This window comes from Orcinus orca, chromosome 1 (genome assembly GCF_937001465.1).
Source record: "Orcinus orca chromosome 1, mOrcOrc1.1, whole genome shotgun sequence".
NCBI classification, from domain to species: domain Eukaryota; kingdom Metazoa; phylum Chordata; class Mammalia; order Artiodactyla; family Delphinidae; genus Orcinus; species Orcinus orca.
Window position 1 is genome coordinate 199,735,787 of NC_064559.1, and position 27,149 is coordinate 199,762,935.

Genomic DNA, 27,149 nt, shown 5'->3' on the forward strand with positions numbered 1-27,149 from the left:
CCTGGAAATGTGTGACCCTCAGGGAGGCTTCAGCACCCCATTGGCCCAACTCAAAACGTGGAGTTTTTCATATTCATTGCGTGTCATATTCCTGGGGCTTTGAGAGGAGGAGACGCGGAAAGCACCTGAAGAGGGCTGTACAACGTGTACCTTCCCCACCCTCCTCCACCCACTCCTCGTAAGGGAGCCCTGTTGTCACTTCAGCGCTGGTCACAAATGTGCCCCTTCCAGGCTGTGCTGGCCCCTTACTGGCAGTGTGGCGAGCTGTCCACCGGGGGGCACCAAGCAGCCAGTCGTGGGTTCAGAGGCCCCAGGCCTTCTCTATTCTACCCAAGTTGACAGCCTTTGCTCCAGGTCACCAGCCACCAGCATGCCGACACCGGTCCAGTTTGTGGAGCCTCTGGGATGCCGGCTGCTTTATGTCATCAGATCAGCCCCTCCCATAGGCACTGCCCCGTTCCACGTACCTGGACTGCTTGGAGCTTCCCGTCGGCAGGAGGAGGGGCAGGGTGGGAGCAGCTGTGGTTAAACCTCAGGATCATTTGACTTCGTAGCATTTTTGTGCCATAAACGTAGGGGTGGGCAGAGATGATTGATAGGCCATAGGCAGCTTTGGGTCCTAGAGTGGGTGTTCGTTTCCTCTCCCCTGGACACTTCGGGCTTAACAAGGGTCCATGCAGGCCTGCCTGTCGCAGCTTGGCCTTCAGAGTCTTATACCTGCTGACCAAGGAGACTAGAGCCTCTCCCTGCTGATGCCCGCTGTCCACAAGGCACGGGGGTCACTCTTCTTCGGGCCTGGCCTCCTGCAGCTCCTACCAGGCCGAGGGGGAGTCCTCTCCCTTCCCCAAGCCTAGAGTCTGTCACGTTCAGCTCAAGCACCCACGTCCAGCTCATCAGATGCTTGAACTGGAGAAGAATTTGCGTGATCGGAGCCCAACCACTTCCCACTACACGCAAAGACCTTGAAGACGAGGGACAGCAACTCCATGGTAGCCTGGTCCCCTGCCCTTCCCAGTGGGACAGCCTGACCACAGGTGTCCCAGCTGCTCCGCTTTCCATCCTTAGCCATTACCCCCTGCCCTGAAATGAGGAGGCCGTGGCCAAAATGCAGTGAGAACAACTAGAGCTTTAATGGACATTCAGGAACTTCTCAGTGACCATTTTCCATCTTTTTCCAAGGGGCTCAAGCTGCCAGTATTGCCACCCCACTGAATGCTGAGGGACGGGGGTGGACAGGGTGAGTAAGGGGTGTAGTACCCTGACTCCAGGCCCCTGAGCAGGGCAAGGGTCAGACACTGTTGAGTGGTGATAGTGGGCCATTCATGCTGGGGCAGGGCTGGCAGCGCTAAGGTGGGTCTAGGGCACCATCCTCCACCATTTGAAGGCAAAGGGCACCCGGCGGATGTTGGCACAGGAGCAGAAGTCTCCGATTTCAGTCAGGTAGCAGTCAAAGTCATTAATGAAGGTGCACTGGAATCCCAGGGGCTCTAGCAACTGGCGGATCTTTTCCTCCAGGCAGCAGGTACCATTGATCTGGGGCCCAAAAGGCTTGGGGATGCCCAGGTTCTGGCCCATCACGATCATCTGCAGCTGTCAGAGAGGCAGTTAGGATGAACAGGGGTCAGAGCCGTGGAAGAAAGGCCCCTGTCCCTCTTCTAAGGAAGGAAGGCCACTGGGCTTATTGCAAGGGAAAACCCAGCTGCCTCTGTGGCTGGGCTAGACCAGGAAAGACAAGCACAGGGTACCCCTTCTCCAAGCCTGTGCTCAGACAGACATCGCCAATCCATCCGAGCAAACTCCACCCCACTCTGCTTAACCCTCCAATGACTCCTGATATATTTCTCAATAGCAAAACCAAAATCTTGCCCAGCTGAGGTCTGCCAACTTCCCTGTTGCGTCCTCTACTGCATTTCTCTTGTCCTGGCCTTCTGGTCTTGTTTGTGCCATAATCTTGCCTACCTCTACTGGAATGCTCTCTACGCCCGGCTTTGCCATTGGACTTCTGTCCATTTTTCACGTCTTAATTCTGGCATCTCTTCCTCAGAAGCAGCTTCTCCCACCATTACCCATACCTCCCTACTCCCAGGGCCTATGTAGCCTCCTACTGCATGCCCAGAGGGCCTCACTGGTCTTGTAAAAAAGAACCCTATGCGATTGAATGCAGGGCCTGTGTCCCTGGGGTTCAGAGAAGAGGCCTGCAAGTGTTTAAGGAATTGATGAGCCCAAGTGTCTCAATTCATTCTAAGCACCTACGTGATGGGGCACAGTGGTGAGAGAAAGGTCAGATGTAGGCCACGGTTGGAAGGCTTGGCCTTAGCAGGGGTCTCGCATATACCCACACCCCCAAATTCCCAATTCCTGTTCTAAATAGGGTGCTGCCCAGATACATGGACAGGAAGCTGAGCCCATGGTCTCATGGGCTCAGGGAGCTTGCCCATGGTCTCATGGCCAGCAGACAGCTTTACCCCCTCCACTCTGGTGGAGCCCAGCGTCCCCGTCTGTGAGGTGGGCCCTTGAAGTTGGTCCCTGTTTGGCAAGTCGTCCAGCCTGGGCCCCCGCCCACCTGCTCCCTGGAGGGGTCTTCTCTAACTGGGGGAGAGAAGGGCTTTCACCTCTCTTCCTCTCAGGCGCCACTGTCTGCTGGGCCCCGCCTCCGTAGTCTAGCACCGTGTCTGTCAAGAGACTGGCCAGAGTCGGCCAGACTGCCCCCAGCCCCAGCCCGGGGATACCCAGCCAGCACCCTGCGCCCCTCACCAGGTCAGGGAAGTAGGGCCTCGCGTAGAGTTTCTCGGTCTGCTCGCTGGAGGGGATGTTGGCGATATGCTCCAGGCAGAAGAGCTGTGGGATGTCGATGATGTCCTGCTCCTCCAGGCCCAGCTCCCTTTTCAGGATACTGCGGTTCAGGTCGATGCACTTCTGCGGGGCGGGAAAGGGCAGCGAGTTTGTCGGGTACCGGCTGCCAGCCCGAAGCAGCTGCATCTCCTCGGCACTGACTGCAGGCGGGGAGCCATGCAGGGCGGGGGGCCGGCGCTCTGAAGTCGGGGCTCAGAGCAAAGGCCTGGTCTCGAGAGGCCGGGATCCCTCAGCTCATCAGCGCCAGGGCAGCCCCTAGTCCTAATTCTGCAGTAGCATGGGGCCCCTTAGCCCTCAGTCCTGGCCAGAGTGGGGGACCTGGGCAAGGGCAAGAATAGGTCCTCAAAGCCAGGCACTTGCTCCCATCCTTAGGAAGGGACACCAGCAGTGGACTCCCGGGGCACTTCCCTGCCCAGACCAGCTAATACCCAATGCCTGATCATCTCCTAGGTCTTGACATAGGGCTCATGACCTCACACCCACGGTGCATGTCACCAGGGCTCAGAGATGCTGTTTGGACCCCCACCTGGCTGCTGCCCACCCTGCTGTGCCCGGAGGCCTCCCCTGTTTCAGCAAATGTCAGGGCACAGAGCTTGCCTTGGCCCGGAGCCATAAGGACTCAGCGGACCAAGCGATTTTGTGCTGACGGGTGACCTTGGACCTTGCTTAAGGCTTTCGTCCTTTCTCCAGGCCGTGGCTTCCCCGCTAGAAGGTATTTAATTTCTGGAAAATCTGCTTCTCACAGCCTGTGATTCACATTTTAAGGGACCTGAGGTGCTGGGTGATTCTGACTCTGAGCTGAAGGGCCGCTTCATCCAGAAGTGTTGAGAAGGCCCTGGTGTGTTCCCTGGTGCCCAGAGCTTCCTAGAGAAGCCAGGGTCGGGGAGGTCTTCTGTCGGGAGGTTGAGCTACAGCACTGTCTTCGGGTCCAACACTAGGTGACTTGGGGTTCAAACCTGGTTCCCCAGTTCATCGGCTCAGGCTGGTGGCTTTCTTCTGAGCCTTGCTATCCTCATAGACAAGGTGGGTTTACTTCATAGGGTTATTTTGAGGATTAGAGTAAGGTATCATGTGTGATGCTTGGTCATAGTTATTGCTCAGTTAGAGACCCATTGCCAAGGCGGTCCCTGCCTCCCCCTGCCTTTTGGAGAAGGTCCCCAATCCTGGGCCCCTACCTCCACATAGGCGTTCTGCTTCCTCATGTTTTCATCAGCCAGAAGTTGATTGATGGTATTGGCCTCCCTCCCTGTAGGAAGGAGGAGAGGGCGGGCAGGCCTGTGGGCCAGGGGGGCGGGCCATGTGGTCCAGGGCTGGGCAGACTCCAGTCCTGGTCACAGATGACTGGGTATATTCTCTGGCCAGTGACGACGGTGGGTGGCCTGACTGGCCTCCAGGGACCCATTCTAGGTCAAACGTCACATGTGGGGACTCAGCAGGGTCCATGAAAGCGCAGGACGACTTCCACTGCCACAACCGGCCACTCGGTCCCAGGTCGGAGGGGAGGAGCCTGGGATCGGGTCTGAGGCGGGCAGCCTGGACCAGGTGAGCAAGTGCTATCGGCCCCCACTCACCTGGGCGCCTCCACGCCTTCTGTGTACAGCCTGGCTACCTGCCACGTATGATCTTGCCCAGGTTATTTAACTTTGTTCTTCAGTTGCTCCACTTGGCCATCAGCTGAGATAACACAAGGTCTTTGGTGTGTGACAGGTGGCTCATACTCAAGGTCGCCTTCCATACGCCCTCCTAGAACCATGAGATCCTGGGCCCCACCTCAAAATTTGATCTGAAATTCTGCATTTCTCACAAGCTCCCAGGTGATGCTGAAGCTGGTGGTCCTCAGGCCACACGTTGAGAACTTCACCCCCTCCCCCACACTCCCTTTCTAGGTTTCCAGAAGGTTTAGAACAGAACTGCTGTGGCACCAGGCCCCACAATCTCTGCTTGTCCACTTACGTCTTCCTGCAGGGTGACCAGGAGACCCTGAAGTCCCAACACCCAGGTACTTAACCCAACCTTCCCCGAAGACATCCAGACACCAGTGTTGGTAGCATCTGGTCTGTCCCCCACCGCGTGGAGCCGTCCATGTGTTAAGTTCCCCTTTGCATATATCCTGGCAGCCTCTCAGCCACCCCCGAATTCCTGGCTGATCTGCCTGTCCTGTCCTAGTACCACCAGAATTACCCTGAAAGAGAACAAGATGTTCTAATATGGTACATTTCATGCTTTTATGCTTCCCTAGGATCCTTTTCTATCAGGAGGAACCAAGTAGAAATGGTTCTCTAGAAAGGACATCTGGGACCAAGGAGCTGCCCTCTACTGCGGAGGCGGGGGGGTCCCCTTACCATTAGAAAGGAGCTGATCTTTTCTAATCCCTTCAAACAGACGTGCGTCTCCATAGCCCTCCTTCTGTTTCTCCTTGAACAGTTTGTAGCAGGAGCTGGGGCTGGCCAGGAGCAGCCAGAAGTCCTGGGAATCAAAGAACTAGGGTCAGATTCTAGCTTCCCTTCCCCAAGTCTCTGAAAGAGGGTGGGAGACATCCTCTCCAGCCCCCAACACAGACCTTTTTGTCCTCCACCTTGTACTGTGTGGGGATGAAGCACATGAACTCATAGCCATGGCCAGTCATCAGCCAGTCGGAGAAGAGTTCCACTGGGGCCTGGACCTGCTGGGCGTAGAGGAAGTCCCGGAGGGTCTTGCTCAGGTTCCGGCAGTCCTTGCTAAAGGGAAGATGGAAAGAACAGCCCGTGAGCTGGCATGGCCCAGGTGGGCTGCCAACAACTCGGTGAGTGCCAGGCTACCTTCGGGTACCTGGCTGCTCTACCCATTGGCTGGTCCATAGGGGCGTGGGGTGGTTATGAAGGATCCCTTACCACTGTAGAGCACAGGGAACTATATTCAATACCTTGTGAGAAATCATAATGGAAAAGACTGTGAAAAAGAATATGTAGACAAGTATAACTGAGTCACTTTGTACAGCAGAAATTAACACCACATTGGAAGTCAACTATACCTCCATAGAAATTTTAAAAAGAATCCTTTACTCTGGCTCAACTCAGGACTGAGCCAGTGGATTCTGGATAAAGACTGAACCCTGGGACACAAGTATTTCCTGGATTTAGATGAGCGGCCACCGAGAAATCTAGCCACACGTCTTGTGGCAGCAACATCATGTTGGGTCAATAGGCCAACCAAATTTAGCATGCTTCAATTTAAACCCTGGAATCACCACTCAATGAGTGGTTTGCCTGCTTTTTCTACCTCTAGTCTCCTACATGAATCAAAGACTCAGAGGTCCTGACTTGACGGTTTAAGGTACAGAACAGATGACCTGCTGAGTCCTCTGGGAATCAGGTGGGTCCAGGTGAACTACAGGAGTCCCTCCCTTTGGTTTTAAGGCATCTGGCCACTACCTGGCCTCTTGCCTCACCTGGGGTAAAAGCTGCTGCCAATGAGGATCCTGCCTAGAGGGTATTCTTTCCCTTGGGCCTTGACAGGTGGGGACACCATCAAGTTCCCAATGGAATCTATGCTGGCCACCGTATGGTCCTGGGTGCGTTGGGTCATGTAGCCAACCCCAGGGCTCTGGAAGGAGACCCAGCAGGGGCAGGGTGTTAGGAGGGACAGGCGTTAAGCCTCAGTCTTACCCCATTCCAGACTCAGTAGATTCCCACACCCCCTTCCCCCAGAGGCCACCTGGGCCCTCTCCCCTGGCACCCATCACTTCCAGCAGGCACCAGGCCTGAGAGGTTGGACCAAGTTCAGATCAGTCAAACCGAGCCCCCACCAGTGAGTATTTCATGGGGAAATCGTCGAGCTTGGGGAGCCGAGGGGTGTCGAGGACCAACGAAATAGTCTTGTGGGGAGCCTGGGTATAGCAGAAGGCCATCTCATCCTGGAGGACACAGGGAAACGAGTTGTGAGTTTCTCTCCATCAGCTGCTTTCCCGCATCCAGTTTTCCAGCCACAAGTGCTCCCTGTACACGGGCCGCCTCCAGAGAGCAGGTACAGGGAGAACCCCCTTCTTCCTGCCACCTCCTGTTCAGCCCTCAAAACCCTGCGCAGGCATCCCCTGCTTCTTGGGGATTTTCCCTGGCCCGTCCTTCTGTTCATCAGGTTTAAAACCTGATGAGTCACCTAAGATTCTTCCTCCACTCGTCCCCTGCACCGAATCCATGAACAAGCCTTGTTGGCTTTATTTCCAAAATATGTTCCGAGTGGACTCCTCTCTGGTACTATTCAGGGGAAGCCACCTGGGGAAGACCACCTCTTCCCCATGTGACTGTCAGGCCCTCCAATCAGCATCTCTTCTATTCCTGCCCCTTCCTAAGGCTGGCGCTCTATTTCTCAGCCAGAGGGTCTTTTTAAAACCTAAGTCAGGGGCTTCCCGGGTGGCGCAGTGGTTGAGAGTCCGCCTGCCGATGCAGGGGATGCGGGTTCCTGCCCCGATCCGGGAAGATTCCACATGTCGCGGAGCGGCTGGGCCCGTGAGCCATGGCCGCTGAGCCTGTGCGTCCGGAGCCTGTGCTCCGCAACGGGAGAGGCCACAACAGTGAGAGGCCCGCGTACCGAAAAAAAAAAAAAAAAACAGAAAACCTAATTCAGAACGTTCAACTCCCCTGATTCATACCATTCAACGTCATCTTGTTTGGTTTTGTTTTTGCTGCACCAGTGCAGCTCGCAGGCTTTTAGTTCCCCAATCAGGGATCGAACCCGGGCCCTTGGTGGTGAGAGCACAGAGTCTTAACCACTGGACTGCCAGGGAACTCCCCTCGTCTTGCTTGGGATTGGTTTCTTCTCTTCCTTACCTTTGTATAAAAGGTCCCCGATAGATAATTTAGCTCTTACCTACCTCTGGCGGTAGTTCACTCTGATCTGGCCACACCGGCTTTTCTGTTCCTCACGTGGTAGATCTTCAGTCGGCTGTTTCTGTGCCTGAAGGGCTCCTACTTCTAGTCCACCCCCAACCCCAATCTTTGCACGGCCAGCTCCTTGCCTCCCACGTTTAAAGACGTTCCTGACCACGCAAAGCGCCGAGGTAAATCTAGTAACTCACTAGATCATATCATTTTCTTGCTTTCATGGTACTTAGAGTTCTATCACGGCAAGATCAAGGGCAGAAGTCGGCCCCTTTCTCATTCATCGCTACTACTTAGGTCCTCGTCATTTGTGACTACAGACCAGACCTCAAAAGACTGGGCTTGACACTTCCTGCTCAGCCAGGGTCAAGCTGGACCCTGGGGCAGTGCCCCGGGCCTGCCAGCCTGTAGCTGGAGGCATCAGCCCCTCAGACACCTGGGCCTTAGGGTTAGGTGTTCTGTGGTCTCGAATGCGTACGTTTTGGAATGGGAGGAGGTGGGACTCTAAGCGTTACCCCTTAGTGGCTAGGACTTGGGCAAGTCATTTCATCTCAGCCACCACTGACCTCCTAAGAACAAAGCCGCCCCTGGTTAGTCTTAGCTCTGCTGGAAGGCTGAACAGAAGCTGGTGAAGTTTGTTGTATGTGCCGCACATGGTGTCTCCCCCACCCCTCCCCCACAGGTGGGGGGTTACCTGGAGCCACCTGCCCAGGCGGTTGGGGTCCTCGTAGACAGATGCCACCTGGATGTTACTCCTCTCGCTTAGCTCCATCACTGTGTTCACGAAGCCCTGGACCTGCAGCTCTCTGCCACGGGAAATAAGCCGGCTCTAGGAAGGCCTCCAAGGCTCCCCAGCTGGTCATGACCTCTCTGTCACAGGGGAAGGGGGAACCTCCTCCTGGTCAGGAGAGATGATGCCCCTGCCCGTGAGGTAAGCAGAGCTGCTGTCCCCCCACTTCATGGAGCACCAATTGGTAAGCTCAGGGTGTGCCTTGCCCGGAATCACTTGGTTTAGCTCATGGCAAAGTCAGGTCAAGAATTGCTAGTGTCTCCTTAAAAAGCTAAAAACGGAACTACCATATGACCCATGATTATGGGTCATAATTATGATCATAATCCAAAAAGATACATGCACCCCAATGTTCATTGCAGCACTATTTACAATAGCCAGGTCATGGAAGCAGCCTAAATGTCCATCAGCAGACGAATGGTTAAAGGAGATGTGGTACATATATACAATGGAATATTACTCAGCCATAAAAAGAATGAAATAATGCCATTTGCAGCAACATGGATGGACCTAGAGATTGTCATACTGAGTGAAGTAAGTCAGGCACAGAAAGACAAATATCATGTGATATCGCTTATATGTGGACTCAAAAAAAAAGGGTACAGATGAGCTTATTTACAAAACAGAAGTAGAGTCAACGGTTGTAGAAAACAAACTTACGGTTACCAGGGGGGAAAGGGGAGGAGGGATAAATTGGGATTGACATATACATGTTACTATAAATAAAATAAATAATGAAGACCTACTGTATAGCACAGAGAACTCTACTCAACATTCTGTAATAACCTATACGGGAAAAGAATCTAGAAAAGAATGGATATATGTATAACTGAATCACTTTGCTGTACACCTAAAACTAACACAAAATTGTAGATCAACTATACTCCAATAAAAAATTTTTAAAAATTACTAGTGTCAGTCTCCGCTCTCGTGTCCTAAGACCCTACTTGTCCCTACTCTGCGGTCACATTCCACTCCCTGCCCCAGTGATCTAGGAAATGCCCCCAGGCTCTCCTGCCTTGATCTACCCAGAGGGCTGACTCCTCTCGCCGCAAGGGGGCTGTACTTTTCTCCCGAGAAGCCAAGAAGCCTAGTGCCCCCTTGAGATGGCCAGCAAGGCTGTCATATTCATATGGTTGGCAGGGGTGGGTCTTGAGCCCTGAGGTCTTAGTGCCATCATGTATAGCACCAGGCTTACAGGTCCACAGTGCACATCCATTCCTTGTTGGAGAGAAACAGTGATGTTTGGGGCTGACGTTGAGATCATTTTACCAACAGGTCCTTATGAGTTGAATGCTAGCAAGGTCACCATTGGGAAGTGTAAAAAATTTGGATTCTAATCCAGGTCCAAAACTTGAATTGCTATTCCATGCTACTGTTCCAAAGAACCTATTTTTCGATTCCACGCAGACAAGACTGCAGGGAACTGGCCAGCCTGATAAGGTCTGAAACAGTCTGAGATGTGTGCTGGGGGAGGAAGTGTAGCCCCAGTCTTGTACACCATCTGTGGCAAAGCTGGATCAAGCCGTGCCTGAATACCACCCTTATGGGAGAGTCTTAGAAGATCAGAGTCTCAATAGATGCCTCCTGTGAGTGAACTTCTGTCTTCAGATACAAAAGACAAGAAAGATCTTATACCTGGATATCAGTTGTCAGCAAAATCCCTCAAGCTCTTCCCTTTTACCTTCTCATTCTGAAGCCTGGCATTCCTCTGTGGACCCAACTTCCTAGCAGCCCTCCCGTGGAAGAGCTATTTTTCTTCCTTCCCTCCACTGAGTCTGGAGGAGGGATGGACGTACTCCTTGCCATGAGGTGCTACAGCCAGGCCACCGTGACCTCTTCAGATCCTTGACTTGACAAGGTCTTATTTCTACCCTCCCATCCTAATGGTCTCACCACCTCCAAGATCAACTGTCCAGTTCCATCACCTCCATCTTCCCTGCTCACTTTGGTCCCTGGGCCAGCAGCTTGATATCACTGTGATGCCTGGCCCTCAACTGCTTTTATTCCCATTACCCCATGTCTTTTCTTTTCTCCTTATCTAACTTTGAGTCTGTGATGCATCATAATAATTATAGCCTTATCCTTCCCCTTGGCCTTATCTGCCTGGCAAAACTACAACCCTGCTTAGATTCAGTTCTACATTTCTTCTTCCCTAGAGCTTGTTACCAAAAATAGTTGGAGAAAAACCACAGTGACGGTTCTCTAAGTTGGCAACCTCAACAGGTCCTTAGCACCAGACAGCATCCTACCACTAACAGTTCCTCTAGTCAATTTGCTCCTACAAAGTGGGTGAGCTGTCCTATCTATTAAGGCCAGTGTGACCTGTTTGCTTTTTCCCCACCAAGTTTCCCCCTTCTCTGCTGGATCACATCCATTAGCATTATTCTTTGCCTCCCTTAAGAAACAGCCTTCCCTTTCCCAAATCCCCTTCAGACCACTTCTCTGGCGTTTTGCAGAGTACTCCCCTCCCATTCATTCCTTCGACGCAATTGTGAACCCACCGCACTTTCAAACCCACCACTTGGGATCACGCTCTGCACAGTGGCCTCCATCTTGCCAAACCCAGTGGGCACTTTATTCTCCTCGGAATTTCCCATGGTTGGCCTCTTACCAGGTATCACCCTCCCTTCACCTCTGGGTCTCCACTCTCCTGGTTTTCATCTGAACTTCTTCCTTCTCAGGCTCCTTTGCTAGGTTCTTGTCTGGAGCCGAGGGTTCGACGGCTCTAGAGCTCACTTCTCAGGCATCTTCCCAATATATTCCCTCCTCCTCTGAGCTCAGCTAGGCCTGTGGCTCTGAATACCCACAACGTGCCAGGGCCCCCCCATCTCCAGCTGCCAGACCTTCCCTTGAGCTCCAGACACTTAGAAACTTAACGGGTGTCTCTAGCTTTATGTATCTAGAGCCAAAGCACGAATTGACCCCCCCCTCCCAGGCAGGGACACCACCATTCATCTCGTTGCATACCCCAAACCCAGGGGACACACTCCTGTTTCTTTGCATCCCATCCCTCAGCTAACTTGGGGGCGGGGGAGCCTACCTTCCAAGCAATCCTGAATCTAACCACTGCGCTCCCACCGCCCCGGCCCGAGCCATGGCTGCGTCTGGCCCATGTGATCGCAATGGCTGAACTGGTTCCTTTTATTTGTACCTCTGGTTTTCCACGTGGCCGGAGTGGTTGTGCAGAACCCTGGATGGTTTCCCACGGGTTTTACCTGCCAGAGTCTTTTCTCCCCTCCTCCAGCCGCATAGCTAGAGATCGTTCCTGGCCTCCCTGCCATTAGGTGTGGCCTGCGCCTCTTCAGGCCATTGGCACGTGAGCAGAGCAATTCAGGAGCCTTCCAGACTCCAGCAGCGACAAATGGGTGGCTTTGCCCGGACTTTGGCTCTTCCCGTTTCCTAGGGGCCGGGCCTCAGAAGTGCCTGTGCTCAGCCTCCATCATAAAGATGAAGCTGCCGCCCCAGGGGAAAGCATTATCACAGCCTGAAAGGAACCAGGGCCCCTGACTGCCACTGTGGGCGTCTAGGTGGGAGAAAGTTGACTTTAAACCACTGTCTGGGGGTCCATTACAGTCCCGGAGGCTACGCCCTAATACGCTGAGGCCCTGCTCACCTTGCCCTGTCGCCCCTCCCCCTCCTCCTGCCTGCTCTCTCCTGGTTCTGCAGGCTTCCCTGCTGTCCCTATAACAATCTCATTCTTACCCCTCCACCCTTTTACCTGGCTTTATAGCCCTGGATCCTACCTGAAGCCATGCTGTTTGTCTGTCTCCCCTTAAGACCAGAGGGGGACTGCCGTGGTCACGGCTCCAGCCCTAGCCTTGTAAGTATCCAAACAAGCATTGGGTAGCTGCCTCAGGTGGAAGGATTTCACATTCCTGGTGAGAAGTCTAATCATCTTTACCCACCCCGCCGACAGACAGGAGAGCCAGCCAGTTATAGAAACGACCCGGCCCAGGCAGCCGGAGGGTTTCTTACCTGCACAGGTATACCTCTAGAGGCATCTGGGTGCTGGAGACAAAGACGCAAGGAGCTACCCGGAACACCACGGTGTCTTTGTACACCACGGTCTCTGGAATCGACTGCGATGTGAGACGAGGTGCTGCTGGTGACCTGGTTCCCCGTCCACCTTCTCCTCCTCCCCCCACCGGGCCTCGAGCTGCTCAGCCCAGCCCACCTCCGGGCCCTTACCTGCCCTCTACAGGCTCTTACCCGAAGGTGACACCCTAGCTCCACCCACCGTGCTCCCATTTTCTGCCCGGCTGTGACAGGTCTCCCTTCCCCCACAGTCCCTGCTCTGAGGGCCGCTCTTCTACCCGGGGATGTACCAGGTCTTGAGACTCTTCCACCAGGGAGGCCGAGTAGGAAACCAAGCCCGAGAAGCTGGCGGATGGGAACTCTAAGGCTTCAACGTAGAAGGTTTCCTCCAAGTCATCCTCGACAGGGCCCAAGTTGTAGGTGTGCTGGTCAGGCCCCAGCACCAGCTCGAAGGTGCTAGAGCCGTCTTCTAGGAAGGAGAGAAGGACAGACCGGCTGCTGAAGGAGCCTGGTGCCCATCACCACACCCAATGGCACGCTCCTCAGGTCAGAAGTCGGGCCGGGAGTCCCAGGAGAGCAGGGGGCCAAGATGGCTTTTCGGCCCCTAGGTTCCTGGTGTTTAGGGCTTAGTGGACAGCAGGTGTTTGTTCACAAACGGGGGCCAGTTGCTCACTCTTCAAAGACCTGTCGGGCGCCGGGACTCAGATAGAAACACCTGCCTTCGAGAGGTGAAGGCTCATGGTGGGCCTACGCTTTGGCCAGCCTTGGGGAGAATATCGTAAGCCTTCAAGATGAGAAGCTGTACAGAGATAGGCTTGGAAGCCTCACCCGAAAAGTCCGACACAACTGGGGCCCTGGCCTGCTTCACCGGCCTCTTGCTCTGGGTTGCAACACAGTGATCACCCGAGTGGGGCTGTGGCTCGCCTCGCAGGCTGGCTGCAGGCGGTTCTGCAGAAGAACCTCGTCGCAAGGGCTAGGGGTGCTGGCTGCAGGCTTGGCCTGAGCGTGGCAGGGCCAGCTGGACAGCCCGAGCGCTGGGGATGTACCCAGGCAGCCTCCTGCTTCCAGTCTGCCTGGAGGCGTCCTCGCTTGCCCTGAGCCGGACCTTGAGGGGGCGACACCAGATGACACCCCTTGTGTCCCTGCAGGGCCCCCGCCCAGGGTTCGCAAGAGGCGTGCTGTGCTGTGGGGCTGGACAGTGACTGCCCACCACCTGGCCTCCCTCCAGCTGCTGGGGGCCTTCTCTCGCATCTAGTCGCTTGTGCTTAGGCACAGTTAACGTTTCTTGTGGACTTACTACACGCCGGCACCTGGGGTCGGGGCTCGGACTCACTTGCGGCCTCACCATCCTTTGGGGCAGGTGCTGTAACGATCACCCCCACTCTACAGCAAAGGGGGCCAGGAGGCCCAGCCACAACACAGTCACCTTTACCCAGAAGGCCCTTTCTGCCTTCGCTCAGCTTACCTGAGCTCCCACCACCTCCACTCCCCAAGCCCCTGCTTGGAACTCGGCTGTCTGTCCATCTGCCCTAGGCTTTGAGGGCTTTGCTCCTTCTAGAGCAGGAGCCCCGGGGCACAGAGGAAACTCTCCCTTGAACTGTGCTCCTTTCTTCTACCTTCTATGTGCCCCTGGGCTTAGAGGTAGGGCAGGTGCCCTTTGATCTTCAATGGTACTTCTAGACCATCTCTTCATTCCTCAAGAATCCTGTCCCTTTGAGGGACACGCTATCAGATAATACCACCTGCCCCCTTCCTCGCTGTACCTGACTACCACCCTTTCCATCCTCTGTGGATTGTTCTAGAACTGGCTTGTCTCCACCACTAGGCTGCTGGGTACCATTTACACCATAGACCAGACCATCCAGTCCACTTCTGCGACCTTATTTCAATGAACTTGAGTTCTGCATCATCTTAGACGCCAATGTCAAGGCTCATGGCTCGGATACCACCTCCAAGACAGATGCGGCGTCTCTTCTTTCAGTCTTTCCAGCTCATCTACAGTCTCATCCCAGCCCCAAACCTTTCTACACGGCCGATTCCCACCCTCCACCCTCACTCCCCTTTGCACCCTCCTCACGTTCCAAGACCCATTACCTGACCCACTACCCTGCACACGCCGTCAGCTCCCACACCAAGACCTCAACCCTGGCATTCAAGCAGCTGGAGAAAGCCACACTTTCTAGATCTTTTTAGATCTTTCCTAAAAGAAAGATCTTTTAGGATATGATCAAACCTCAGAGGGGGCCTCCGCTGTACTTGGAAACACTATTTTGTGGCCATTAACTCTCCCTCTGCCCATATTCTGAGTACTGTGTATCCATTCCTATAATTTTCTCCTGAATCTATTTCACCACCCCGTTGGATGGATCCCATCTGCACATGGATATGCTGTGTTCTACCATCTTCAGACACTGTTCCCCACCCCCACCCCATGCCCCACCCAGTTATTACCGCCACATACTTCCCTTTATGGCAGACTCCTTCCATGGTCTATGTTCGCTGTGCCTGCCCATTTTACTCTTTTTTTTTGGCTGCACTGCGCAACTTGTGGGATCTTAGTTCCCTCAGGGATTGAAGCTGGGCCACCGCAGTGAAAGTGCTGAGTCCTAGCCACTGGACCTCCAGGGAACTCCCTACTCTTGTTTATCCCCACTGTTCTTTTTATCCCCACTATTCTTATCAAGGTCACTAATGACCAGCTTTGAAAACCAACTTTCCCACTTATCTGGGCATCTTAGTCACTCAACAGCACTGGTCATAGTTGATCACTGCTTTCATGCAAGTGTTTTCCTTTTTTTCCTCGAACCTTATGCTCTGGCTTTCAATTTCTCCAGAAATTTCTTAAATTCCTTTGCTCCATCTTTTAGACTATGGCTCTCCAACTTCAGCTCAACTCAGCTTCACCTGGAGGATATGTTAACACAGTGTGCTGTGTTGCCCTGCCCTAAATTTTTGAATACTTCAAAAGGCAGGTAGGTAGCCTGAAGTATGGCATCTTGGGCGGGTACACACATCCCTGGCCTCCTGAGCAGGGTCCAAGGCCCAGCCAGCCCAGCCCACCTCAGAGCTGCCTGGACATAGTGGGCTTCATAGGACCAGAACAGCCCTCATGGCCTGAACCAGGCCTAGAGCCACAGTTTCTAAGGCTCATTTCTAGCCCACATGTCAAAGGACCACATACAACCTGGGCTGCCTTTTCTGCTAGTCCCAGGTCACTTCCAATCCAGCTGTGACTTAGGTCTGCAGAAGAGAGGGAACAGCTGCCTCGGAGCTGAGGCCCCCGAACGTGGGCAAGGAGGGAGCTGCGGCACGCTCCCCCACGCTGGACACAGAGGTGGCCCACCGCAAACCACATGCTCCCCAGTCGCCCAGCTGAAGCTAGACTTGGCTTTTAAAGAAAGTAGCAAAGAGTTAAATCTTAATTGAGAGGCACTGAATACTGAACCCGTTTAGGGAAATCCAAACACTTGTCTGTTGAAGGGTATTTTGCTGGAGTTGGGCACATCCACTGTTTAAGCCAGCAGCCCTCCCCGCTTTCATCTGTAGAACAGGGACATGCCACCTGCCTGCCACACGGTACCTGGGCTGTGTGGTACCTGGGCTGGATGTGCTAGCATAGCTGCCACTCTGGCCTCCCAGCCTCTGAATTCTCAAAACCTAATACAGCCAAGTCTCGGTTAAGAAACAGATGGATTCGCCTGGCAGGAATACTCGGGAGAAGACATTAATCTATACAAGGCTATAGCCACCATTTCATCTAATGCCCACCTCTCTTCATCCAGCTATGAAAGTCCTGTAGGAGAGGCACGATCATCACCCCCACTGGGGAAAGTGGCTTGGAGGTACAATGACTCACCCACGTGTATAGACTTACTCCATGGTGAAGGTGGCAGCCAGAGATCCCAGGGACACAAGTCCGGCTGTAATAGACCCTGACCTGTTGCTCTCGGTCCCCAGCTGGCTTCTGACGGGGACCCTGCTGGGAGCAGGTGTGGCCACAACTGGCCCTGGCATGTGGAGAAACACTCACTTTGTGGCCGGTAGACTCTTGCCTTCTCCGACTCTTCCTTGGAGGTGTGGAGAACCACCCGGCATTTCTTTAAAATGCAGCTGGGTCCCTGAACTCTCAGTATCATCTGGGACAGATTCTTTGTTTCTGAGCAAAAGACAAGGCAAAGATTCAGGGGCTTCTGGGGGCCAGCACTCCAGGGATGGAGGGAGCAGTAGGGTCGTGGTGGAGGGGCTTGTATCCTGGAGCACTGAGGACCCTGTGCCTCCCGCTCTGGCCTAGGCCTGCATCATTGTCTCTGCTACTTGCTGCACATATGGCTACAGGCAACTTGCCACGGCTGGGGCCCACTCTGAGTGAGGGTGGCATCTACCCCATCAGTTGTAAGGGGTAGATGCTCCCCACAAACACCTGGAACAGGGCCTGGCATGGTCAGTTCAGCGTGCGTTCCCCCCCAGCCTTGGTGTGAACCAGGAAATCCCATTCTACTGCTGGGACCTGGAATCTACGTCCAGACCACAAGTCAGGACCAGATCCAAGAGGGCTTTGGCTAGGACACTCAGGGTCCTGCCCCAGGCTACAAGGGGGTTTTTAGGAAGGGTCTCACCTACCCCTTGTGTGTCTTCATTTAGTCTTCTCAACCACCTGTGATGTCCGTTTTATCATCCCCATTTTACAGATGGCAAAACAAGACCAGGGAAGTTAACATACTCAAGTTCATGGCCAGGAAGTAACTGTTTGTTACCTGACATCAGAGCCCATGTTCTTGCCAAGGGGCCCCTTTCTGCCCAGTTACACGCTTTCAAGCCATTGAAAAGAGACTTGATGGTCCCAGAGCAGGGACATCAGCCTGGAATCTGGGTTTGCTGAGGGGTGGAGCAGTGAAGCCCCAGGGGAGGCAGAGCCCAGGGAGGAAAGTGGGTGATGGTCCTTGGTCAGCGGCCAGTTCTCACCCTCTGTAGAGAACACCTTGCTCTTCCTGTCCACGAGCTGGTGAGCGTCAGCAGGGCTGCAGTTCACAAGAAGGATAGCACCCCAGCCCTTGGGGCCCCAGACCCAGTTTTTCTGTAAAGAAGACAGGAATGTTGGTTCAGGCAGAAGCCAGGTTAAGTCCTTGGCTTTGCAGATGCTACTCCACATAGGGGCAGAGTCAAGCCTTTCTCCAGGGCGACAGGGACCTCTAGATCAGAGTTTGCCCACTCAAGTACCTACAGGGACAGGACAGTAACATCAGGTAAGCGGGCTGAGAGGAAGGCGGAGATCTAGATGTGGGTTACCAGTTTCCTACCTTTGCTCAGTGTCGGGGAGGAGGGGTCTGGGGCAAACTGGAGGAGACATGTCCCATCTGAAGCGGGCAGCTGACCCTCCGGCCTTGTTGGTTACACGACCAGGCTAAGATGGGAGACTAGTGCCACCAGACGTTCTAATATTTTGAAAGAGCTAGAAATTGATGTCATCAGGGCTGATTTGTATTGTAGCCACTTGACACTATGAAGGCCAAATGGAGTCTGTAGGCCAGATCTGGCTCCTGGGCGCCTGGCCTGCTTCCCATCCCCGGCAGCCTCACCTTAGCCTGCTTGTCATTGGTCTCGAAGTGCCCACTGCGGTAGACATCCACGTCCAGGGAGAGCTCTGCAACAGGAGGGAGAGGCCTCAACCGTCTAGACCAGCTGGATGCAGCCTTGGAGCTGTAGGTAATTCCTGAGGGCTGCCTAAGGCTGGTATCAGGGTCCTCCAGCCTTTGGGACATGCTGCCGGCTTGGAAGAAATTTCCTCAGAGGCAGACAGTGTCTCGTGAGCAAGCCTGGAGAGGCCCAGGTACTCCTGTATCTCCCCCAACCTCCTGGGAGGCCACAAAACAAGTCCACTGTGGTCATGAGGCCACTTGTGCCTCTTGGCTTCTTCCAGGTGATTCCTACGTGGAAGGCCCTCCTCCCCAGCCTCTGCGAGAGCTCTTGGCCCCCTAGGACACAGCCAGGGCTCAATACACGGCGATTCCAGCCCCTTTAGAGCTGGAGGATCTAGGCTTCTGCCCAAGCATCACCACAGAGGCTCCTTCTGGGTCTTTACATCCCACCTTCCACCACTCCCCACCCTGCTGACCACCACGTGGCTTCACCCCGGTCGTATTTTTGTTCATAACTCTTGACATTCAGCGTGCTACTTCTCAACTGGAATGTCAGGGCCAAGGGCACAGACCTCGTTTACTGCTGCCCACTCAGCACCTGGCACGGATGCTCAAGGAAGCCCGTCACCAAGCAGGTACTGTTCTAGGTCCTGGGGATACAGCAGCGCACAGGACAGGCCCTGTCTCCTTTGATCTTAGGATGTATGTGTGCATACCCATGCACACACGCGCCAGTGGCAAGGGGTGAAGAAATAAGTAAAATACATATTATGTCCAATGGTAAAATGCCGCAGGGAACAAGGGGGTGGAGGGGGTGTCTCAGTTTTGGATCAGAAAAGTCTTCTAAGTGTGAACAGAGACCTGCAGGAGGCAAGAGAGTGACCCGTATTAGTATCTGGGGTAAAAGCAATTAGAATAGGAAGTGCATGGTGGGAACTTCAAGGGTCAGAGAGGCCAGTGTGCCTAGAACAAGATGAACAAAAGAAGAGAAAGAGGCCGTGGGTTAGAGGTAGCGTAGGGGCCAGCTGAGGTAGGTTGTGTAGGTAACGGTGATGCCAGCTTTAATCTGAGGGTGGGCAAGCGGTAGGAGGCTTTGATTGGGAGAGACGTTATCTGATAGCCTTTTAGAGAGGTGCCTCTCTGGGGGCCGAATTGAGACTGGACCTGTAGAGGATCAAGGATGGAGGAGGGAACCGCACTAGGGACCTGTCAGTGACCCAGGCAGAGATGACCATGCCTCGGAGCAGGCTGAGAGCTTTGGGAGTGGCTGGTGGCTGGATTCGAGCTAGACTTAAGGCAACACCGACAAGATTCATGATCAACACGGGCTAAGAGAAAAGTAAGGGCGACACCAAGGGCTTGGGCCTGACCAGCTGGAAGGATGGAGCTTGTAGCACGATGTGGGAGACTACTAGGAAAGAGGCACTTGGGGGTAGAGGGAATCAGTTCAATTTGGGGTGTATTAAGTTTGGTTCAGACTCCACACTTCCCATGCAGGGGCGCCGGTTTGATCCCTGGTCAGGGAACTAAGATCCCACATGCCAGCAGGGTAGGGCCAAAAAAATAGATAAATAAAATTAAAAGGAGAAATGTTGATCTGAAAATTGCATATCGCTTTCTCTGAAACACTCTCCTAGGGTAATTTGATCTGGTTTGACATATAGGAAAACTGCCTATCACTCAAAGTATTCAACAAATGTTACCTGTTATTACAAAACAAGGTTTGAGACATTGGTCAGACACTCAGGAAGCTATGTTGGTGAGTAGACCCCCCAAGTTTATGGGTGATGCTGGGCTAGAGAGTTTTGCGAGTCACCTGTGGGCTGTGTGCAGAGCCACGTGACCGGCTGCCTGAGCCCGGCAGCACTGCACTGACAGGCGGGGTCGGGGGGTGTGGCCAAAGGATCCAGCACAGGGATCTGAGAAGGAAAGGCCAGCTGCAGAGGCGCAAAGCCGAGTGCAGGGTCCCTAAATGGCTCAAGAAAGGACCACCAGTGTCGTGAACACTGAGGACAGGTCCAGGAAGAGGAAGAGCATAGACCACTGAACTGAGTGCAGTAGAAGGTGTTCAGGGGTTCGATGAGGACAGCATTGGTGGTAGGGGTCTGGTCTGAGCAGGTACAAGGGAAAGTGAGGAAAAACTAAGGTTGCAGAGAGGTGGGGGAGTGGAGTTTGAAGACAACATAGAATCAGGTCTAAGAACAGACATTATAGCTGGTTCCTTAAGATAATAGGCATAGGGCTTCCCTGGTGGTGCAGTGGTTGAGAGTCTGCCTGCCGATGCAGGGAACACGGGTTGGTGCCCCGGTCCGGGAAGACCCCACATGCCGCGGAGCGGCTGGACCCGTGAGCCATGGCCGCTGGGCCTGCGTGTCCGGAGCCTGTGCTCCGCAGCAGGAGAGGCCGCAACAGTGAGAGGCCCGCATACCGCAAAAAAAAAAAAAAGAGAGAATAGGCATGATAACTTGTTCCTATTAAGGGAATAGATATAGTTTGTTCTGGAACAATCTAAAGAGGAGGGCAGGAGGGGTAGTGGCTTCCTACATCAGTAAGAACTGCTGAAGGAATGTTATTGAATGAGAGGGGAAAGAGTCTGGTATGGTTAAGATTAACTTGGGACCAGACACATCATCCATTGCAACAGAGGAAGCGGAATGTAGGACCCGACACAGGTAGGTGGATGACGTGAACACATGGGGTGCCAATGGCCTCTGTTCTGGTCAGAGAATGAGGTCAGCAGTGAGCTTTGAGGGACCATGGGAACGGGTACTATGTGAACCTATCTGTGACCCACGGGAGGCATCTCGTTACAAGGAGAGCCCCCTTCAGCTCCTCTGGCCTCTGCAAAGCCCACCCCTCCTCTCCAGGGCTGGGAGGACACTCACCAATGCTCGTGAGGTAGAGCACAGCTGTGGCCATGGGGACATCCTCATTGTGCTGGTAATAGGAGACCGAAACCTGTGGAGACAGCACCCAGCACCCATGGGAGCATTAGAGGGCGGGGGGGCCAGAGCAGGACCCTGAGCCATGTACCTGTGTCTGGCCGTTTGACCTTGGTCTTGAGTTAGTTTCTGAGCTTCCGGTGCCTTGCTGTGAGCCAGTACAGTCACCGTACTGTAATAACCCCCGTGTATAACAAGATGTGACCCTCCAGGCCCTTCCACACCGAGGCCTCACAACAACCCATCCAGGTGGGCTCTACCCGCAAGGGCAGAGAGATCGAGGGACTAAATCATTCAGCCAGAAAAAGGGGTGGCATAGAATTTACAGTCTTGGCTGTCCAGCTCTAGAGGTCAAGCTTTAAGTCACACGATACATCCTCCCCACTCTACCTGCCCCTCCTGGGACCCCACCTGTTGCCCCATGAGATGGGTCATGAGGATGTGGGGCCTCCAATGGGTTAAGCTGCCCAGAAGGAAGCAGGACACTGGGGGCGGGACAGTCTTTCCTGTGCCCCACACCAAGCTCTGCTTCCAGAGGAGTCTTCAGACAAAGACCTGCCTTTCAGCCACTGGCCTTGACCACAGGCCTTCACCACGAACCACGGAACTAGCCATTAGCTGGGGCCAGGAGTAAGCATCTCACTGTCAATGGTGCTGGAGGCTGAGCCCTGGGCAGAGAACACGTCTCAGCTCCTCTAGGCTCAGCTGGGCCACATCACAGCCTCCACCCTTATCTGTGAGATGCTCAGTCTTACCTAAGTGTACCACCTGCCTGTTAGGGAGTTGCCTGCCCTGCGCACAGTGTAGAGAGGGGTGTGCTGCCCTCAGTCAGCCCTGCTTAGTCCTCTGCTAACTACCCTCCAGAAAGTTCTGCCAACACGAGTCCCCTGGTCCTGAAAGTGCTTCCTCAGCTGTTCTCACCCTCAGCTTCACATTGGAGTCACCTGGGAGCTGTGAAGCCCCAGAGGTTGATTTGATTGGCAGAGGGTGTGGCCTGGGCATCAAGTGGTTCTAATCACTCAGAACCACCACTAACCATTCAGACTCTGATGAGCCTGTTTTATGAGGTGGAAGGGCACCTCTCCCTCACAGGGGCTCTGTTAGGGTGACAGCCTGCCCAGGGGAAAGGGCACGGACTTGGGCTTAGATCCCGGACCTGTCCCACGGTAGTTATGCTATTTAGGTTTACAGGGGTCTCTCTAGCTCTGTTTCCTTGTTATGTAAAAGGAGGTAATGCCAGCCTCTGGAAATTCAACTCATGACACCTAGTGCTCAGCGTTGAACTCAGCGCAGCTCTTGAGGTTCATCAAGAGGCTGGGAGATCAGTCTTAGCCAAAAAGCCCATTTGAGTTCTGCTGCTGAAATCTTTTAAGCCAGACTTCAAAAGCAGCTAATTTGGAAGCTGGTGTCCTGGTCAGAAGCACATACGGAGGAGACAGACATGCTTGAGCTTGAAACCCTGTTCAGCTGATTACTGGCTTGGGCAGAGCACTTCCCTCACTCAGTGCCTCAGTTTCTTCGTCTGTAAAATGGGGTCACGGAGTGCCCACCTCACAGGTTTGCTGCAAGCACTAAGGTCAGATGTGCAAAACATTTGGCACTGAATTTCTCATAGACTCAGAGCTCAGGAAACGTCAGCTGTTAGAAGGGAGACCCCAGGGGTCGTGTTAGCTCCATCTCCTGGGGGAGTCCCCCTCATCTTCCCCCCAGGACCTACCTTGCCCTTGTCGTTGGCAGAGCTGGGGGATGTCATCCCCACCAGCACGTTCGTGGGATGTGACAGGGGCCACCAGTTCATGGCAGCCTCCTCCCCGATCTTTACTGGGTCTGTGTCGTAGATTTGGACCACGACTCCCGGAGAGCTATCGACGGTGAAGGACTCGCACTGCTGCGGGGCACACCTAGGTAGCCCGGCAAGGAGATAGAAGTTGGGGCACAAGAGCCTCACCTTCTCGGCCTAGAGTGCAGCTGGTGTGGAGGGGAGTGCCCCCCCCAGCCTCTCAGGTGCTGAGACACCCTAACTTATGGTCAGGGCAGTTTTGGGGTCCTAACACAACTTCAGCCTTACTCGTACCATGCCCTGCTCCAAGGACCCCCATGTCCCCCCTCCGACAAGCTCCAGCCCAGACCCCATCCTCCCACTGACACTCTAGAAGTTACCAAGCTATCAATACATCTTATTTATAAACTCCTGACTTCCAAGGTGGGGAGAGCCACTTGTCTCAGCCACAAGGGATCCCTACAGGGGAAAAACATTCGGAGGTCTGTGCCGTGACCTGGGGAAGACATGGACTCGTGAGTCACCTCCCCACCGAAGCTCCAGCTCACGCGAGCCTCCCTCACTCAATCCTCACGGCTGCGCTGGGAGCCAACCTCACCCCCATTTCACACGTAAGGGGACCAAGAAGGGGCAAGGCTCTTGCTTCAACGGCCCCACAACCCATGAGGGGCAGAAGCAGGACTGGGGGGCCCTTAAAGACCCAAACTAGGCTCCCTGAGATGAGGCAGGACAACAGGGTAATATACGGAGAATGGCGGTAACCCCCAACTCCCGCATAACCCAAGGGCAGCCTCAGGAGGGCAACGAGGCACCAGCCCGGCCCCGCCCCCAGCTCCTCACCCATTGACATCCAAGTAGATTTCCATGCCCTGCACACAAATGGCATGGGCAGGGCTGTCCAAGGACAGATGGACAGTGCTCTGGAAGGACATGGCACGGCCCTCCAAGCTGACCACCCCCAGACCTGCTCAGCAGCCCTCACACAGTCGCCTCAGATGACCCCAGGGCTCCCCCATCGCCCTGCCCTCTTATGGGCTCAGGGCCTCTCCAGCCCGCCCCCTTGTTAAGCAGCTACCCAAGTGTAACTGATTTTCTCCATGCAGGTTTGCTGGGAAGAAGGGAGGTGCCGAGGGGCAGCTGGGGTCAGAGTCCGCGCATCACGAATTTATGAAGCACCTACTGCCTGCAGACCCTCGGAGGCTGAGGCTGGCTGCCTACGTCTCCAGCCTCCAGCTGGGAGCAAGAGGGGCTCTGGGAAGCTAGTGCCTGGGACTGGTCAACCTGGCCATGGCGCTGGAGGCTTAACTCAGCTGGAAGCTGTTAGGAGCAAATATCTGTAGGGGGGTGCATGGGGCAGTGGTCAGGAGGGGGGCACGTGGCAGCACCTCTAGGCTCTGGGGCCTGGATTCTAAGGTGTGTGTTTCTTGGAAATTGATGAGGTAAGGCACAAAGTGCTGGACCAGTGGTTCTCAGCACTCTGGTGGTTGCAAAAATGATCCGGGGATGGGGGCTTCTTTTTTTTTTTTTTTTTTTTGCGGTACGCGGGCCTCTCACTGTTGTGGCCTCTTCTGCTGTGAGCACAGACTCCGGACGCGCAGGCTCAGCGGTCATGGCTCACGGGCCCAGCCGCTCCGTGGCATGTGGGATCTTCCCAGACCGGGGCACGAACCCGTGTCCCCTGCATCGGCAGGTGGACTCTCAACCACTGCGCCACCAGGGAAGCCCTGGGGACTTCTTAAAGTTGCAAATTCCTGGGGTGTGGTCCAGGAAGCTGCCCCCCCCCCAGGTGATTAGGGGGATCCTTGACCATAGCTGTGTCACCAGCTCCCAGCAGGGGCCGGGCAGGTATTGGTGGAATGAATGGATGAAAGAGCCCCGCTGAGCGCGTCACCAGCTGCTCCCCATCTCTGCTGAGTTCACTGAGCAAAGAAATGAGAACACCTGTTCCAGCCCACGAGGCTTACCAGCTAACTTTAAAACTGTTCATTTTATGTTTTAAGTGTGGCTTATAGTTATTCGTGAATAGCTATGACATTCATGGGTCCAAGTTCAAAAGGGGCTTAGCAACAGTTTCCCTCCTCCTGTCTCTCACCCACTCAGTTCCCTTACGTGCAGGCAGCCAGAGGCGTCAGGTTCTTCTAAGTCTTTCCAAATAAATGTTATGCGTCGCCAGGCCAACACGAACCTATCTCCTCCCCCTTTCTGACATTTACATAAACGGTAATATACATGCTGCACAGTACTCCGTACCTCGCTTAGTTCACTTCATTGTATTTATAACTCAGAGAGAAGTTCTTCGTATCAGTAGGTAAAAAGCATCCTGAGCCTTTTTTACGGCTGTGTAGTATTCTGAGGAAGGCTGTACAATCATATATAAGCGTTTGTGTTCAGTCTTTTGCCCTGGCATACGATGCTGTGATGAGTAACCTGTGTGTAACTGCCTGGGGGACATAAGTCGGGTACCGTGTGAAGGCTGCCGGTGAGTCAGGCTTGGTGAATTCGAGATTAAAAAGAAAACTAGCCCTCCTTGGAGGCTTTAAGCAGGCAGCATAACTGCAGGAGTGGCTTTTTGGGGGGCTCTTGGAGGCAGGGGGTGGCCAGGAAGACCCTACCTGCCCCTCTGGTAGGGGGAGCCCATCGTGTGTATGCTCTCACCCCAAATGGCTCACCCGCACCCATCCACCCATCTGCTGCCACACAAGCCAGCCAGAGCCCCGCTGGAGGAAAGGGATGGCCTGACTTGGGAGGGGTCGAGAGGGCTGGGCTCAGGGTTCTGGAGCAGAAGAGTATGGGAGTTCTGTCTCTCCCGCCTTTGGGCAGCCCTGCTTTGTGCGGGGCTCTGAGTATAGTGGGGAGGGACACCCTCGGCCTGGTGCATGGAGAACCCTCAGGGCATAAGAGGGGCTTGGAGGGATCTAGAGCAGGTCCTGCACCCCCTCTAGGGGGATTCCTGTTCACCACTGATTCTCCAGCATCCACAAGAGTCCTGGACGTAGTAGGTACTCAATAAGTTTTTGTGGCCCAAATGACTAAATGACCCCCAGTCCCCGCAAAAGATAACCCAGTGGGCTTCCCCAGGTCTCTCCAATGAAGCGAGGGGTTTGTAACCATAAGGCAACTTTTACATGGATTCCCATGTTTCCTCACATGCTGATTCAGTGTAGGAAGTCCTCCCTCAGCTCCTCAGTGACATTTCCTGAGATAATCAACTCCCATGGTCACTTTGGGTCACTGGTGGACATTATGGTATGCCACCTGACCCCCTCTTCAGGGCGGAGGCATTAATTCCCCAGCTGCTATGAGTGTTGGCTTCTGGCTGCTCACAGCAAGTCCCTTTCCTGGAATTGTCTACTGCCGATTCCCAAGGTTACAGTCCCTCCTTGGGGGCAGCTCCATCCAATGTGGGGAGACGAAGGGCAGGCTGCTTGTCTTAATTCAGGACAACTCCGAGGGCCCAGCCCCAGAGCATGCCAGGGGACTTCCCCAAACCTTTGTGGTCACTACATCCCAGTTCATCGTCTCCCACTGCCCCCCAGACTCCCTCCCACCTATGGTTCCTAAGAGCACCCTCCCACCATTCCCCCCACCCCACCCCTGGCCCAGAAACCTCCTGTGGGCAGAATCTGTTTCTGGGAACCAGACATAAAACAGTCACCAAACAATCTCAATTCAGAGGTTTGAAAGTTGAATCCCACACAAAAGAAAACCCCTTAATTTGCTTTTATGAAATTAAATCTATCCCCCCCCAAAAGGTGATAATTATGTGATGGGATAGAGGTATCAGCTAACACTACAGTGGTCATCGTATTGCAATATATAAATGTATCAAATCAACACGTTTGTACACCTTAAACTTACACAACGTATATGTCAATTATATCTCAATTTTTAAAAAGTTAAGTATTTCCCGTTAGGATTTAATGCAGCTGCAAAACTTAGAACTCTGGAAAGGGGAGGCTTGGCTTCTTTCTTCCCCTTCTATCTGTCCAGCTGGCAAGTGGTGGTTCCTAACCGGTAGTAGGTTGAATAATAGCCCCCGAAAGATATCAAGGCCCTAATCCCTGGAACCTGTGTTATCTCTTATAGAAAGAGTCCTTGCAGTTGTGACTAAGATTGCAGATGTGACTAAGAATTTTTGAGCTAAGATTATCCTGGATTATCTGGGTGGGCCGTAAATGCCATCACCAGTGTCTTTATAAGAGAAGCAGAGGGAGTGACATACACAGAAGGAGAAGGCAACGACCACACAGGCAG

The 27,149-nt window shown here is 53.9% G+C and overlaps 1 protein-coding gene across 1 annotated transcript; it reads right to left on the reverse strand.

Annotated features, from left to right (window-relative positions):
- Window positions 1–953: 953 nt before the first annotated feature.
- PADI6 (peptidyl arginine deiminase 6) lies at window positions 954–23,827 on the reverse strand. The gene is made up of 16 exons (XM_033433075.2): window positions 23,736–23,827; window positions 22,833–23,016; window positions 21,059–21,131; window positions 18,114–18,178; window positions 17,500–17,611; window positions 16,568–16,693; window positions 12,828–13,006; window positions 12,478–12,581; window positions 8,404–8,515; window positions 6,638–6,745; window positions 6,281–6,435; window positions 5,414–5,570; window positions 5,196–5,319; window positions 4,029–4,099; window positions 2,755–2,916; window positions 954–1,590 (listed from the first exon to the last, which is right to left on the reverse strand). The coding sequence occupies exons 1-16, from the start codon at window positions 23,825–23,827 to the stop codon at window positions 1,357–1,359; spliced, it is 2,058 nt and encodes a 685-aa protein (XP_033288966.1). The 3' UTR covers window positions 954–1,356.
- Window positions 23,828–27,149: the final 3,322 nt, after the last annotated feature.

Excerpts from the sequence above, each read along its gene's own strand:
- PADI6 (XM_033433075.2), bottom strand. The coding sequence starts at position 23,827 with ATGTCCTTCCAGAGCACTGTCCATCTGTCCTTGGACAGCCCTGCCCAT. Across the intron at positions 21,132-22,832 it reads CTGCCAACGACAAGGGCAAG|GTTTCGGTCTCCTATTACCA; the intron begins GTAGGTCCTGGG and ends CTGTCTCCACAG. Across the intron at positions 12,582-12,827 it reads TGGAAGAGTCTCAAGACCTG|TCGATTCCAGAGACCGTGGT; the intron begins GTACATCCCCGG and ends CTCACATCGCAG.